This window comes from Scylla paramamosain, chromosome 25 (genome assembly GCF_035594125.1).
Source record: "Scylla paramamosain isolate STU-SP2022 chromosome 25, ASM3559412v1, whole genome shotgun sequence".
NCBI lineage: Eukaryota > Metazoa > Arthropoda > Malacostraca > Decapoda > Portunidae > Scylla > Scylla paramamosain.
The window spans coordinates 5,537,501-5,552,500 of record NC_087175.1 but is presented as its reverse complement, the minus strand read 5'-3'; the positions used below and the strand labels follow the sequence as shown (position 1 = coordinate 5,552,500).

Genomic DNA, 15,000 nt, shown 5'->3' with positions numbered 1-15,000 from the left:
GATATTAATTCATTGTTTTATCTTACTCATGAACAATAAAAAAAAAGGAAGAAAAGCACTAAAATAGAAAAACAACACACACACACACACACACACACACAGATAGATGGACAGATAGATAGATACATTAATAGGCAGACAGATAGAGAGATAGATAGTTTATTGGCCACAAACCAGATAAAAATATACAAAACAGATGCCTCGGTAAAGTTAACAAGCATGAATAGTCTAAGTATCAATTCAAGCTACAGTAATTAAGACGCTGCCGTGTGGTGCGGGCGTGGTGCAGGTACAGTGAAAAAAAAAAAAAAAAAAAAAACACGTAGCACATTGACACACACACACACACATAAAAAAAAAAATAAATAAATAAAATAAATAAACAAAATAAAATAGATAAATAAATAAATAAATAAATAAATGAAAAAAAATAACACTAAAATAAATTTGAACACACACACACACACACACACACACACACACACACACACACACACACACACCACATTTTTTTTCCTTATAAATTCCCACTTTTTTTTTTCTTTCCTTATTTAACCATTGTGTCCCTAACTGTACCTCTTTCCATCACCTACTGTTCCTTCCCTTTCCCTCCCCTAAAACCTTCCTTCCTTCTTACCATTCTTGCAAAACAAAATAACTGCTCCATCATTCACTTGCACAGAAATCAAGAACACAGCATCCACGTCACTAACCAAACACAAATCACACAAATGAAAGGGAACAAACAAACCGACAAAACAGACAGACAGAATGACAAATTGACTAACTGACAGAATGATCAAACAACCTCAACCCTTTTACTGCTGGTGTCATTGTGTAGCCAGAATGTTGAGCATTGTAACAAAAAGAAAAAAAATAAATAAAAAGAAAAAAAAACTAAAAAGAAAAGAAAAAGAAAATATTCACATGGAGACATAGAAGAGAAAATGGAATGCTGTTTTTTTTTTTTTTCGTCCTTTCCTACATTGCATAATTATTTAAAAGAGTGTAGTAAAAGACTGTCTGAAATGTTGTAAGGGATTGTGGGAAAAAATTAGGCGGTTAATAATGTAAAGTTAGGTTAAGTCAGGTTTGATTGGGTTGAGTTAGGTTAGGTCAGGTTAAGTTAGGTTAGGTTAGATTGGGTTGAGTTAGGTTAGGTTAGATTAGGTTGAATTAGGTTAGGTTAGGTTAGGCCAGGTCAGGTCAGGTCAGGTTAGGTTAGGTCAGGTTAGGTTAGGTCAGGTTAGGTTGCGTTAGGTCAGGTCAGGTTAGGTTAGGTTAGGTTAGGTCAGGTTAGGTTGCGTTAGGTCAGGTCAGGTTAGGTTAGGTTAGGTTGCGTCAGGTTTAGGATGATATAGCGGAGACATAATTGAGTTTCTTAGTAAGCTTTTTTCGTATAATGCCCTCAATTTACGTCTTTTAACTTTGTCAGTCCTCCTCCTCCTCTTCCTCCATCTCTTTTTCCTCCTCTTCCTCCTCTTGACCTTCCTCCACCACATAGCATCACGTAAAGAACCAACAGACCTTCCTCCTGTTGCTCTTCCTCCTCCTCCTCCTCCTCCTCCTCCTCCTCCTCCTCCTCCTCCCTCTCCTGCCGCTGTTCCTTCCCCACCACCATTCAGACAGGGAGGAAAACGGTGAGCGGTGAGAATTGCAGGGAGATGGGGAGCTGGTGAAGAGAGAGGGAGGAGAGGGAGAGGAGAGGGAGAGGAGAGGGGGAGAAGAGGGAAGAAAGATATATACTACAACTACAGTTACTTTGAAAACTAGACCATTTTTCTACACACTTACCTACTTATGAAAGAAGGAAGGAAGGAAGGAAGGAAGGAAGGAAGGTTAAAATAAATGTACTGATGAAAGGAAGCATCAGAAAAAAAAAGTAAGAATGTAGAGAAAGGGAGAGAAACTAAAGGAAGGGAAGAAGGAAAGGAAGAACGGATGAATTAACTAAATGAAAGAATGAATGAATGAAAAAAAAGGTAAATGGACGAAAAAAATTGAAGGGAAAGAACTGAAATTGATAAACGGAAAGAAGGAGGGAAGAAAGGAATAAAAGGGAAAGAAGGATGGAATAAATGAAGGAAGGAAGGAAGAAAGAGAAGAATGGAAAAAAAGACGAGTGTAAGGAAAGGAAGAGAAATTAAAGAAAAGGAGGGAGAGAAGATGCAAAACAGTGAAAGAAAGGAAAGGAAACAAGAAAATAGTAGAAAGAAGGGAAATAATTAAAAAGAAAGGGAAATTATGAAATGATAAGACAATAAAGAAAATGTGTTACAGGAAGAACGAAGAAGAGAAGGAAGAGAAGAAGAAAAGGCAGGAAAGAAAGAGGAGGAAAAAGTACAACAAAGGAAGATGGATTGAAAATAATGGCTTTCCTTTCCTTCCTCCACTACCTGCTGCTGCTGCTACTACTACTACTACTACTACTACTACTACTACTACTACCACTACTACTATTGTAATGTGAAATATTGAAAAGAATAACACTATTACATTATTTCTGACATAAATAGAAGTAGTAGTAGTAGTAGTAGTAGTAGTAGTAGTAGTAGTAGGATTAGGAGTAGTAGTAGTAATCATTGTTTTTGTTGATGTTGATGTTGCACATATTTGTAACTGGAACACACACACACACACACACACACACACACACACACACACACACACACACACACACACACACACACACACAGTCATGCTCATTGCTGAGTAAAGATAGCATTTGCCGGTTCATGTGTGTGTGTGTGTGTGTGTGTGTGTGTGTGTGTGTGTGTGTGTGTGTACGAGTATACGTAACGCATGCTTCACAAGACCACTTTATTTCCTCTCAGAAGAATTCCCACGGTTACTTCCGGTCGAGGACACCCCTACACACACACACACACACACACACACACACACACACACACACACACACACACACACACACACGGACTCACCTGCTAATCGCCTTCATTAACACACCACCACCTCACACACCCTCCACAACTCACAACACATCAGTTTCTTCTCTCACTGCACATCACACAGATCGGGCTTAATTTCCACGCCCGGCCACACACTCCCAGTTCCTCACACCATGACGGAGAGCAGCGGCAACACTCCTCTCCCCACGAAGGCTAAATTGCCACTGAGACTCGGTAAAATGGTAACTGGCGGCGACGGAACCTGCCCCCCACTACCTCTGCTCCTCCTCCTTCTACTTCCGCTCAAGGAGTTCGTAGATATTGGATAATTTTCACAATATTTCGTGTTTTGGTGGCGTTACTCCTTCTCCTTTGTCCCATTACCCTTAATAATTAGTAAGAATACGAGTTTTTACTTATATTCCATGTGTTTTTGGTCCACGGAAGTTAATAGTGAGGAAGAACAAGAGTCGTAATATTTGAGTGGGGTTCCGTAGGGCAAAATTCCTTCACCGTTTCGTTATTCTTTTTTTTTTCCCCTCTTTTTCAGAGAGTCTGCACCTTCAGACTACGGGACTGCGCGAGCGAGGGAGCAATTGAGTGAGTAAGTGAGTGAGTGAGTGAGTGGGTGAGTGAGTGAGTGGCTCTGATCTGTAACAATAAATGTGTGAGTGAAGTGTTCTAAGTGTGATTGCGGGGTATGTAGAGAGAGGGAGAGGGAGAGGAAGGAGAGAGGGAGAGGTAGAGGGAGAGGAAGAGAGGTGATACTATAATAGAAAGGGTTAAGGAGGGATACGGAGTGATGGAAGTTAGAAGGAGGAGGAGGAGGAGGAGGAGGAGGGCGGAGAAGAAAAAAAAGGTAGAACTAGAAACAGAAGTACAAAACGAACAACAACAACAACAACAACAACAACAACAACAACAACAACAAACAAAAAAAAAAACACAAATAAGCACACAAGCGACAGAGAGAGAGAGAGAGAGAGAGAGAGAGAGAGAGAGAGAGAGAGAGAGAGAGAGAGAGAGAGAGAGAGAGAGAGAGAGAGAGAGAGTGGTAACGGCGGCAGAGTCTGAGGCGGTGAGTGAACCAAACACATCAAAACCACGAGAGAGGGAGATAAAAACAAAGGAAAACACACACACACACACACACACACACAAATAAAAAAAATAACAGAGAAGCATGGAGGAAAAAAAATAAAAAAATAAAAAAAAGAACAAGGAAGTAATGAGAGGAGGAGGAGGAGGAGGAGACGAAGAGGAGGAAACAAAAGAACTAGAAAGTCACGGCAAGCAATTCTCCAGGTGATTTCAATGCAACAACAAGATCCAATCCAACAAAACGTAACAAAACAGAATCTGACTCCCTTTCCGCCACAACATTGCTATTCCAGCCTCTATACGAGCACGAGGCGGCAGTGGAATGCATAACTAATCAGTGGGACACGGGACAAAGACAAGGAGGCGATAATAACAGCGGCAGAGATGCTATAGTGATGACGGTGGTGGTGGTGGTGGAGTACGAAAATTTGGTCTCTGCTCCCGGCATCACCTCTCAGCCACTCTCGTATCCCCCAGCGCTGCCAGACTAACGAATACTATCAAGTGTGCATTAATTTACGACTTTTTACACTCACCTAATCTTACCTACCTAATCTAACCACTTCACCTCACCTAACCTAACTTAACCTGACTCAACTTAACCTAACTTAATGTAACCTAGCTTAACTTAACCAAAGCTAACCTAACTTAACCTGACCCAACTTAACCTAACCTAACTTAACCTAATGTAACCTAACCTAACTTAACCAATCCTAACTTAACCTAACCTACCTTAACCTAACCTAACGTAACTTACCTAACCAACTGTAACCTAACATAACCTAACCTAATATACCTAACTGAATTTAACCTAATCAATTTCTTACAAGTACCAAAATAAATAAATAAATAAACAAAAAAAATAATAACTCTACCAACATCTTTTTTTCACGTAAGAGGGGATCTGGCCAGGAGCAACAAAGAGGGCGGTGAGAAGGTCTACTGAAGGTGCGAGACCCCGGTGAGTAAAGAGAACCAACAAAAAGAAAGTGGCTAGTCCGTCCAACCAGTGCATTGTTTACCCACGGCTGTCAGACAAATTGAATGCCTCAGTGTGGTTTGTGGCTGAGGAATGCTGTGTCAAGTAGCGATGATGGGGTTTAACGCTCAACTCCTTCACCACTTTTTTATTTATTTATTTTTTTAAGATGGAAAATTGGGAAGTTGGTGTGCAATTTTTTTTTTTTTTTTAAGATGGAAAATTGGGAAGTTGGTGTGCAAAGGTAGGGGAAAGAAGGGGGTGGGGGTGGAAGAAAGTTAAGTGGGAGATGGGAAATGAATGAGTTTTAGGTGAGTTCTGGTGGTGCAGTTTCTAGCTAGTTAATTTTGCTTGCGTTTAAGTTGATATGCTTGTTTTTTTTCTTTTTTTTTTCCTTCCTATGTGAAGATCGGTTGAGGAGGTGATTGGATCATTAGTAAGCTGCTTGGAAAGTTTTTATTGTATATCAACATGTTTTCTTGATTTTCTGTTATTTGTTGGTATATATATGTCTTTTCCTAATCTTAGTTTTCCCATATTTTTCATGCCGGTGGTGTCTTTCATACGCCACGAAGATGATAAGACAAATTCTCATGAGTGTTTTTCCTATCAATGTTGCAGTGTTCTTACTAAACTATCGCTAGAATCATAAAAACAACCCTGGAAACCTCACTGATGATACAGAACCCTTACTGAAACTGTAGAACCATAAAAACACAGCTATAAAACTAACTAATAATGAATCTATGTTAAACTATCACTAGAATCATGAAGCATCCTTGAAAGCCACACTGATGGTACACAATCCTTACTAAACTCATAAAATCATAAAAAAAAATATATCCTTTAAACCTCACTGAATGTCCAGAATCCTTGTCATATTTACGGAATCATAAAGAAAATCCTCAAAACCTCACAAAATATACAGAATTATTACTAACTTTACAATCTGTCTACTTCTGTATTTCCTCCTTCCTATGACTTGAACTCTTTCACGAGGGAGATTTCAAGACACTAATTCATCACTAACTGATTATCGTTTCAGACCTGTTTTTAGGGGAACTGGCGCCTTAGTGGGCCTTTTATCTCTAAATCTGCGTTACTCTTAGCTAGTGCCCCTCTTACATAAACAAAAAGGTAACATATTTGCATAAAACAGATAAAAAAAAAAAACCCCTGAAAGCTCCAATAACTCCCATTAGATCCTGTTAAGTGAGATTATAAGCCAAAACGTGTATGGTGGTGCAGGGAAGTGCCTAAGCAACGCAGGCTAAGAATGGCTCTATTCAAGGCTCCTGTGTCCTGAGGGATACAGCGAAGGAGGAGACGTGATCCCTAAGTTAATATATTTAGTATTCTGGGCAGGTAAGGTAGCCAGGTGCGTGTGTGTGTACGTGTGTGTGTGTGTGTGTGTGTGTGTGTGTGTGTGTGTGTGTGTGTGTGTGTGTGTGTGTGTGTGTGTGAGGTGCAGGTGGAATCAGACTTAGCACAGGTGTTTTTTTTTTATCGATCACCTGTGCCTGTGTGTCAGTGGTGTTAGGTGTGCTAGTGGTGTTGTAGGTGCACGAACGCCACTACACGGGGGCTAAACTGACTTACTCGTAGGGCTTTTGTTATTGGTACTCTTGTTCTTTTCGTTGCAGTTATTATTATTATTATTATTATTATTATTATTATTATTATTATTATTATTATGGCAGACAGTAAAGTGTAAGTGTTTTAAGTAGTAAAGCAAGTAATGGTGTACTCATAAGTATATACTACTACTACTACTACTACTACTATCATCACTATTATTACTGTTTCTTATTTATTTAACCCTTTCATCCCAGTTGTAGTATCCATTGAAGTCCCAAGATTTAACAGTTACTGGAGGATAACTAACTAAACAAATATACAGCTAATAAAGACGTATCTATCAACACACACACACACACACACACACACACACACACACACACACACACACACACACACACACACACACACACACACACACACACACACACACACCTGCGGTTCACACTATGTAGGTTATCTCCTTCACGTAATGTTTTGTGATGTCTCGTGGGGAAATATAGAACACCTCTCTCTCTCTCTCTCTCTCTCTCTCTCTCTCTCTCTCTCTCTCTCTCTCTCTCTCTCTCTCTCTCTCGCGTGTGTGTCCTCGCGTGCGACTAACGTTTTCTACGGAATGATCATAAAAAAAAACAGGAAGCGAAATTTTCCACGTGGACTAAAGAAAACACACACACACACACACACACACACACACACACACACACACACACACACACACACACACACACACACGAGACTCCTAAATCATCACAGTGTTACGTAATGCAGCACTGTACATTGTGTTTACATCGCGGTGCATTGTGGGGGGTGGCTGGACAGGACGGGGGGAGGGGGGGTACTATTGATAATGAGGCGGGGAGAAAATAGATCCATTTGTATCATCCGGTATTTTTTGCCTTTGTCCCTTTAAAGAGTTTCGAAATAATGTTTGGGAGGAAGGTGTTTGGTGGAAGGGTGGAAGGAGGGAGGAGGTGGATGGCTAAGGGAGGTTTGGGGGAGTGGATGGGAGGGCGGGAAATGTATGAGAGGGGTGAGGTGGAGGGGGGATGGGGAGAAGGGGTGGAAGCTGGTAGGTAAAGGGGTTAATGAGAAGGGGAGGAAGGGTTAGTGTGTGTGTGTGTGTGTGTGTGTGTGTGTAATAATAATAATAATAATAATAAACGGTTTATTATTTAGGCAGTTGACAAACTGAAAAATGTACATAGGGGATGGGGAAAAAACTTAACATTAATCCTAACGGTAAGACTAATCTGTGTGTGTGTGTGTGTGTGTGTGTGTGTGTGTGTGTGTGTGTGTGTGTGTGTGTGTGTGTGTGTGTGTGTAGAAATACGTTTATCTTTATTTTTCATATTATTAATTTAATGACTGCTGAAATTAATACTGTTTGCGAATTCTCTCTCTCTCTCTCTCTCTCTCTCTCTCTCTCTCTCTCTCTCTCTCTCTCTCTCTCTGTGTGTGTGTGTGTGTGTGTGTGTGTGTGTGTGTGTGTGTGTGTGTGTATGTGTGTGTGTGTGTGTGTGTGTGTGTGTGTGTGTGTGTGTGTGTGTGTGTGTGTGTGTGTGTGTGTGTGTGTGTGTGTGTGTGTGTGTGTGTGTGTGTGTGTGTGTGTGTGTGTGTGTGTCCGTCTGTCAATCTGTCTGTCTTTCTGTTCCTGTTTTTTTTTTTTTCATCTCATCTACAGTATCATAAGGATGTCTGTCTTTGTTCTACTGTATATCTCTATTAACTAGTCAGTCAGTCAAACGATCATCCAGTCAGTCAATCAAGAAATAAATCAGTCATTGAGCCACCTAGCCAAACAGTCAGTCGTACCTTAGTCAAGCAGTCAACCAGTCAACCAGGCAGTCAGTCGGTCAGTCGGTCAGTCAGTCAGTCAAACTGTCAACCAGGCAGTCAGTCAGTCAGTCTGTCAAACAGTCAACCAGGCAGTCAGTCAGTCAGTCTGTCAAACAGTCAACCAGTCAGTCAGTCGGTCAGTCAGTCAGTGAGTCAGCCATCTAGCCAGCCAGTTAGTGAGTGAGTGAGTGAGTGAGTGAGTGAGTGAGTGAGTGAGTGAGTGAGTGAGTCTGTCTGTCTGTCTGTCTGTCTGTCTGTCTGTCAGTCAGTCAGTCAGTCCATAAATCACTCACTCACCAGCTCACTTTCGTCACTCACTCACTCACTCACTCACTCACTCACTCACTCACTCACTCAGACACGGGACGAGTACACTGCATACGTGAAATGTCACCTTTCTCTCTCTCTCCCCCCCTATCCCCCTTCCCCTCCCCATTCCCCATCACTCACCAGACTCCCCTTCCCTCCCGCATACCTGCCCCCTCCATCCCGACCCATTACCAGGTGACAATAGCACAGGTGTGACCCCCCTCCCCATCACCTTCCGCTCCTTCCCTTTACCTGACATTTGAAAGGGGAGAAGGGGGAAGAATGACGGGGCTGGGAGGGGAGGAAAGTTGGATGAAGTAAATGGGGGCTGGGGAGGGAAAAGAATGTAATGGGGGAGGTGGGGAGACAAACATTCTCTCTCTCTCTCTCTCTCTCTCTCTCTCTCTCTCTCTCTCTCTCTCTCTCTCTCTCTCTCTCTCTCTCTCTCTCTCTCTCTCTGCACACACATCCTATACTCCTACCTCCTCATCCTCCGTGTCCCCCGTGTATCCTGTGTCCCTGTGGCCTCGAGGGGCGCCCCCACATCCCTCAGGGCGCAACAGGATGGAGTCAGACACCCTACGCACCCACACGCCCCCCGCCCCCTGCGCCCCCCCGACCTCCACCCCCTGCATGTCCTCATCGCTGGAGAAAACAAGGGCATCAGAGCGGGAGAGAGCGGGGTGGAGGCGCTGGCGTGGGCGTGGGTCAGGGAAGGACGCGAGTGTGGGTGGTATCCTATCGCAACTGACGGAGCGGCGGAGGTCGTTCTCGTGTCGCCTGGTCGTGGGCGAGGTCATCTGGCGGGCGTATGATATGTATGACTCGCTCTTGTATGACTCACAGGCTGACGGTGAGTCACTGAGCGTGGAGGAGTCTAGGGAGGTCCTCATTTTCCAGGTCCTCACGTCCTCTACGCCGCTGGGGTCCGCGTCGTGGCTCCCGGGATCCCTGTCCCTGGCGAGGTGCGTCTCTGAGCGGGAGAGGGTCTTGGCGAGGCGCGGCGTGGAGGTGCGGGCTCCGTGCTGACTCTCCAGGAGCTTCTCGAAAAACACGTTGACGAGGGAGCGGTCGGAGGCTGAGGAGAGGGCCGAGGAGGGGCGGGAAGCCGGCGCGGACACTGGCTTGGTCACTCTTGGGGTTGGGAGAGGTTTAGGGTCAGCACGGGGTAAGGGCACGGGGGAGGGGACACGGGGGGCGCTCACTCGGGGCACTGGGTCTGGCCTGAGGGTGTCTCTTGAGGAGGAGTAAGAGGTCTTGGTTGTGGTGATGCGGGTGGAGGTGCTGGTGGATGGCTGGTCCTTCTCCTCCTCTTCCAGGCTCCTCTGCATGGCCTCCGATGTGGACGCCTTCATCTCCGCCGCTCGCTTTAGTATTTTCTCCACGAAGTCATCCTCCACTACCTGTCCCTTTGGCTTCCTCTGCGTTCCCTCAGCGCCTTCCTCGCTCTTCAAGTCCATGCTCTTCCACTTATACTTACTAAGGCGTGTGGGTGTCATGATGTCCTCGCCCTTCAGAGACTCCGACGCGAGGCTGTCCTCTAGAGATCGACTGAGAGACTTGTAGTTTTGTTTCGCCGCCAGACCACTCAGGCGGCCCTCTCCTCTCCGCGGCGTGGCTTTCACATTCTTCTCGTATGTGTAGTGTGTGCGTTTAGTCACCATAGGGCCTGCTGAGTCCACGTCACGCCTGGTTTTCAGTCCCTTGGTGTCCTCGTGGTCTTGTTCTGTTTGAATGGGCGGCACTTCCCTGGTGGCCAGCTGGCGTGTGAGGACCGCCTGCCTTCTCTCTCTTGGCTTCGGAGACTCCCTTTGTGTGGCTCTGGTGGTGGTGGTGGTGGTGGATGTGGTTAGGTTTGCTCTTCTAGGTGGACTTCTAGGTAGAGTGTCCACCACCTCCACCTTCTCTTCCACTGTCTTCTTTGTTTCCTCGCCAGTGTGTTGAGAGTGGACGGGGCAGGTGGTGGTGGTGGATGACGTAGACTTAGTGGACATCATCAGGTCGGTTCTCTTTGGTGGACTTTCGGGTCGTACTTCCACTGCCTCCGCCGACTTGCCTGCGTCGTGCAGGGGGCAGGGGTCGTGCTCCTCCCTCGTCGCCTTCTCGTACTGCTCATCCGTGCCGAACGACCACGAGGAGTGACCGCTGCAGGTGCCGCACGCGTCGCACTCGCTGGCGGGGATCGTGGCGAGGTCGTGCGAGACTGAGAGAGGAAAATCAGTCGTGAGGGAGTCAATTTTCTCCTCACCATGCTTCTTTTTCCTCTTACTCCTCTTCTTATTCTCCTCCTCCTCCTCTTCTTCGCTGCTGGACTGTGGGGGAGGTGGAGGAGGAGTAGTCGGTGCAGGGGGTGGAGGAGGGGAGATGGAGGGGGCGCGGCGGGGGCAGGGCGGGGACAGCTGCTCCACCACCACGCCACTCAGGGACACCACGTCCTCTTCATCCTCGTCAGCAGACATCGGGTACTCCAGGGAGTCATCGTCGCTCTGCCCCGCCAGAGGAAACTTGGTGTAGGTGTAGTGGGCGTCGGGGGGCGGCGGGGAGGGGTCAGAGTCTCCCCCTGGTTCCTCCTGGTGGTGGCGGTGGTGGCTGTCGGAGCAGATAATCTCGAGGTCGCTGTCCACCAGGGAGTAGCGGCGGTAGTTGTGGTGGTGGTGGTGCGGCAGGAGGTGCTCGCTGCCCCCCGCCAGTCTCTCCACGCCCCCGCCAGGTCTGCGGTAGCCGGACAGAATCTGGAAGAGTCTGGGCGGCTTGGGCGGCGGCGGGGAGGGCGGCACGAGGGGTGGGTCGTCGGCGGAGAGGTAGTGGCCGTAGGTGTTGAACTTGTCGCACACCAGTTTGGGCGGCGGCGGTCTCTCCGGTGGCACCTTCCTCTTGCGGGAGGAGTCGCCGGCCTCGCGATCCTCGGAGCTCACGCTGGAGAGGCGCTTGGCCAGCCGCTCCTTCAGGCTGGGCTGCGGATCCTCCGTGGAGCTGGAGCTCGTGGTCTTCCTGACGAGGCGGTGCAGGGACGACAGGAAGCCAGAGTCCTCGTTGGAGCTTCCACTCAAGGTCTGCTGCACGGGGAGGTGCGAGGGTGGATCCTGCCTCGCCTCCGTCTGCATCTGCGTCGCCCTCACTCTCTCCGCGGCCTCGGGTGTTGTGCTGACCCTCGTCCTCTCCTCCTTGGTGATCACCACGGCGGGAATGCTGAGGCCCCCCGCTGGCCCTTCCGTTTTCTTCACCGAAGTGGTGGTGGTGGTGGCAGTGGTGGTGTGGCCTCGTGGTGGTGTCCTCTGGTGTGTCTTGGCGTGAGTTGCAGAGACATCACCTCTGCCGTTTTCTGTTGGGTTGCTTCTGTCACAATCCAGGTTGCCTCTGTGCTTCTCCAGGTTGGGGGCGTCCCTGGGCGGTGGCGGCGGCGGCGACGAAGGAGGCGAGGCGCTGGCTTGGCGGCTGTCCCGGGTGTGGGTGATGCCGTGCCCCTCGCTCCTCGCCGTTCTGGGAGGCACGATGAGGTTCTCGTACTCGTTTGTTGTCGTGCTCCTCTCGACGCTCCTGACGGCGGGGCGCAGGGGCGTGGTGGGCAACAGCCCCGTCCTGGCGGTGGCTGTCTGCACCGCCCGCACCTCCTTGCCTCCCTGGCCGGCCAGTTGCAAATTTCTGGGTGTTGGTTTAGGCTGCTTCCCTTTCACCGCCTCCCTGCCGCTGTCTATCGTCCCGGGGGCCGCCACGGCCCCACACGTGCCCTCCTCCTGGTGCACCGTCACCGTGGTGGTGGTGGTAGTGGCGTTGGCGGTGTGTGTGCCTGGTGGCGGCACTGACGTGGTGGCCCTGGCGTGGTGGTGCGTGGCGGCAGCGGGCGTGGGGAAGGAGGCGGCGGTGGCGGCGCGGCGCCTGGCGGGCTGCTCGGCGGGGCTCAGCCTCTCGTACTTGGAAACCATGCTCCTCACGGAGGACTCCACGGCGGGAGGAGAGGGCGAGACGCTCCTCTCGCCTGCTTCTCCTTTCCCCACAGCTTGGGGCGCGGCGTTCCCGGTGGCGGCACTGCCCCCAGCCTGCGCCTCGGCGTCGTAGTAGCGGTGGAACTCGCGGTAGTACTCCGCGTCGTCGTCGAAGTCTCCTGGCTCCACACAGTCGCGGCTCAGCGTCAGCATGCGCGCGTCCGCCGCGAACTCCTGCTGCGTGGGGAAGTTGTTCTCTTTGAGGATGTCGTCATAGCTGCGAGACATGCCCGTCACACTGGCACGCTCCAGCACGCTCAGGTCCATCGTGCTGCGGGAGTTCTTACCCAACATGTTCTTGAACGCCCGCACGGGGCCTGGGGCCTTGCCGGCCTTGGCGGGGCGCAGACGCAGGTCCGAGGGACCCAGGGCGAGGGCATCCTGGTGGTGTTTCTTCTTCTTCCAGTGCTTGGTGGGGCGGTGCCTGGCGGCGGCGGAGGCGGAGGACTCGATGCTGGTGTAGCTGGCCAGGGAGATGGTGTCGCCCTCCCCCGTGGGAGACTTGGGGGACAGGAACTCGCTGCTGTCCTGCACGAAGCTTGTCATGACGGGCTCGGCGGCGGCGTGGCTGCGGCGCAGGTGCAGGTTGACCTTCAGCTTGCCGAGATGGTCTGACAGGTGACTGCCGCCTGACCTCACGGAGCCCTCCCTGTCCTTGTCCTTCTCCCTGTCCAGCAGCGCCTTCTTTTTCTTGGCGAAGGGCACGGAGGAGACGGAGCCCGCCTCAGGCGTGGCCTGCCCGGACTTGGTCTTCTTGAGGAAGGGCAGCGGCGACGCCCCGGCCACACCCTGCGCCTCGCCGCCCCCGCCAGGCACCGCGGCCTTCTTGGTGAAGCCTTTTGTCCAGGACTTCATGAGCGCCTTGTTGACGAGGCTCTTGGGTCTGGGGGATTCCCTCGGGTCCTCGGGCGAGTACCGCAGGATCACCTGGGGCTCCTCGAAGCTCACCGACTTGCGGCTCTCGGGCGAGGAGGACCAGTTGCGCTGCCTGCCCTTCTCTGCCGAGGGGCCGCCCTGCAGGGCTGACAGACTCCTCCAGGAGGTGAGGGGCCGCTGCTGGTGCTGCTGTTGCTCCCGGCGCCTCCTGACCACGCCATCCTGCTGGTGGCTGCTCTGGAGGGACTTGGGACTGGCGGGGGAGGCATCCTGGGCCTGGTGTGCGGGCTCGGGAAGGAGGCGGCGGCCTGGCCCGCGGCGGGGGTGGCGGCGGGCACCACGGTGTACTGCCAGGCGCTGGCCGCGGTCTGCCGCGAGGAGCTCTTCTTTGGTTTTGATTTGGCATTCACCTTGGCCTTGGCTGTCTTACCGCCTGACACCTTTACCCTCTCGGCGTGGCCCGCCGGGTCCTGGGCGCGCCTCGCCACCTGCGCGATGCTGTCAAAATCGTGGAAGGGCGCCTGGCCTGACCCGGCGCGGGGCATGATGGGCCGATGGTGGTGCAGGGCGGCGGCCACTCACGAGTCACACATCGCACTTCACGACTCACGACTCAAGACTCGCGCTTCGCACGGCCACGAGGCATCGACCTTGAGACACACACCTGCCTCATCTGCCCGGCACACTCATATCGACCGTCCCTCACGCCCACGCTCTGCATGGGGGTCGTCAGGCGGCGCGGGACTAGGCGCGCTTCAGCACCCTCAACAGTTCCCGGAGCGGCGTGGTGTTCCAGCGCCTCTCTGAATCCACAGGTGATTCTCTCTTTTTTCAACACTTACTCCTTCCCTTCCGTCCACCGGCCCTGCTCACTCCTGCAGCCACGAACCACACACTTAACTGTTATAATCTCCCTCATCACCTTAACGAGTAACATCACCCATCACCACCACACTCACCATACACCCACCACACACCACCACTCACTGCTACACTGCCATCACCACCCACTCACCATACACCCACCACACACCACTACTCACTGCTACACTGCCATCACCACCCACTCACCATACACCCACCACACACCACCACTCACTGCTACACTGCCATCACCACCCACTCACCACACATTCACCACCACACTCACCACCCGCTGTTACACCTCGGCGCCCCGAATGCCATCAACACCACCATCACCACAACCACCCACATCCTCCGTATCACTATTAACATCACCACACACACACACACACACACACACACACACACACACACACTGCTGACCTAGATGCAAAAACTCAAACTCTACCACTATCACATTTAAAAATAAAGAAACAAACAAATACACACCTAAAACACACACACACACACACACACACACACACACACACACACACACTCAAATATAGGTCACGTTATGTAT

General features: G+C 50.0%; 1 protein-coding gene across 1 annotated transcript in view; it reads right to left on the bottom strand.

Annotated features, from left to right (window-relative positions):
• The window catches only part of LOC135113157 (uncharacterized), a 180,575-nt gene extending 167,013 nt beyond the window's left edge, over positions 1-13,562 (bottom strand). Inside the window, 1 exon segment of the mRNA XM_064028244.1 lies at positions 9,198-13,562. Within this exon segment, the coding sequence (XP_063884314.1) occupies positions 9,198-13,553 (4,356 nt within the window). The 5' untranslated portion in view covers positions 13,554-13,562.
• Positions 13,563-15,000: the final 1,438 nt, after the last annotated feature.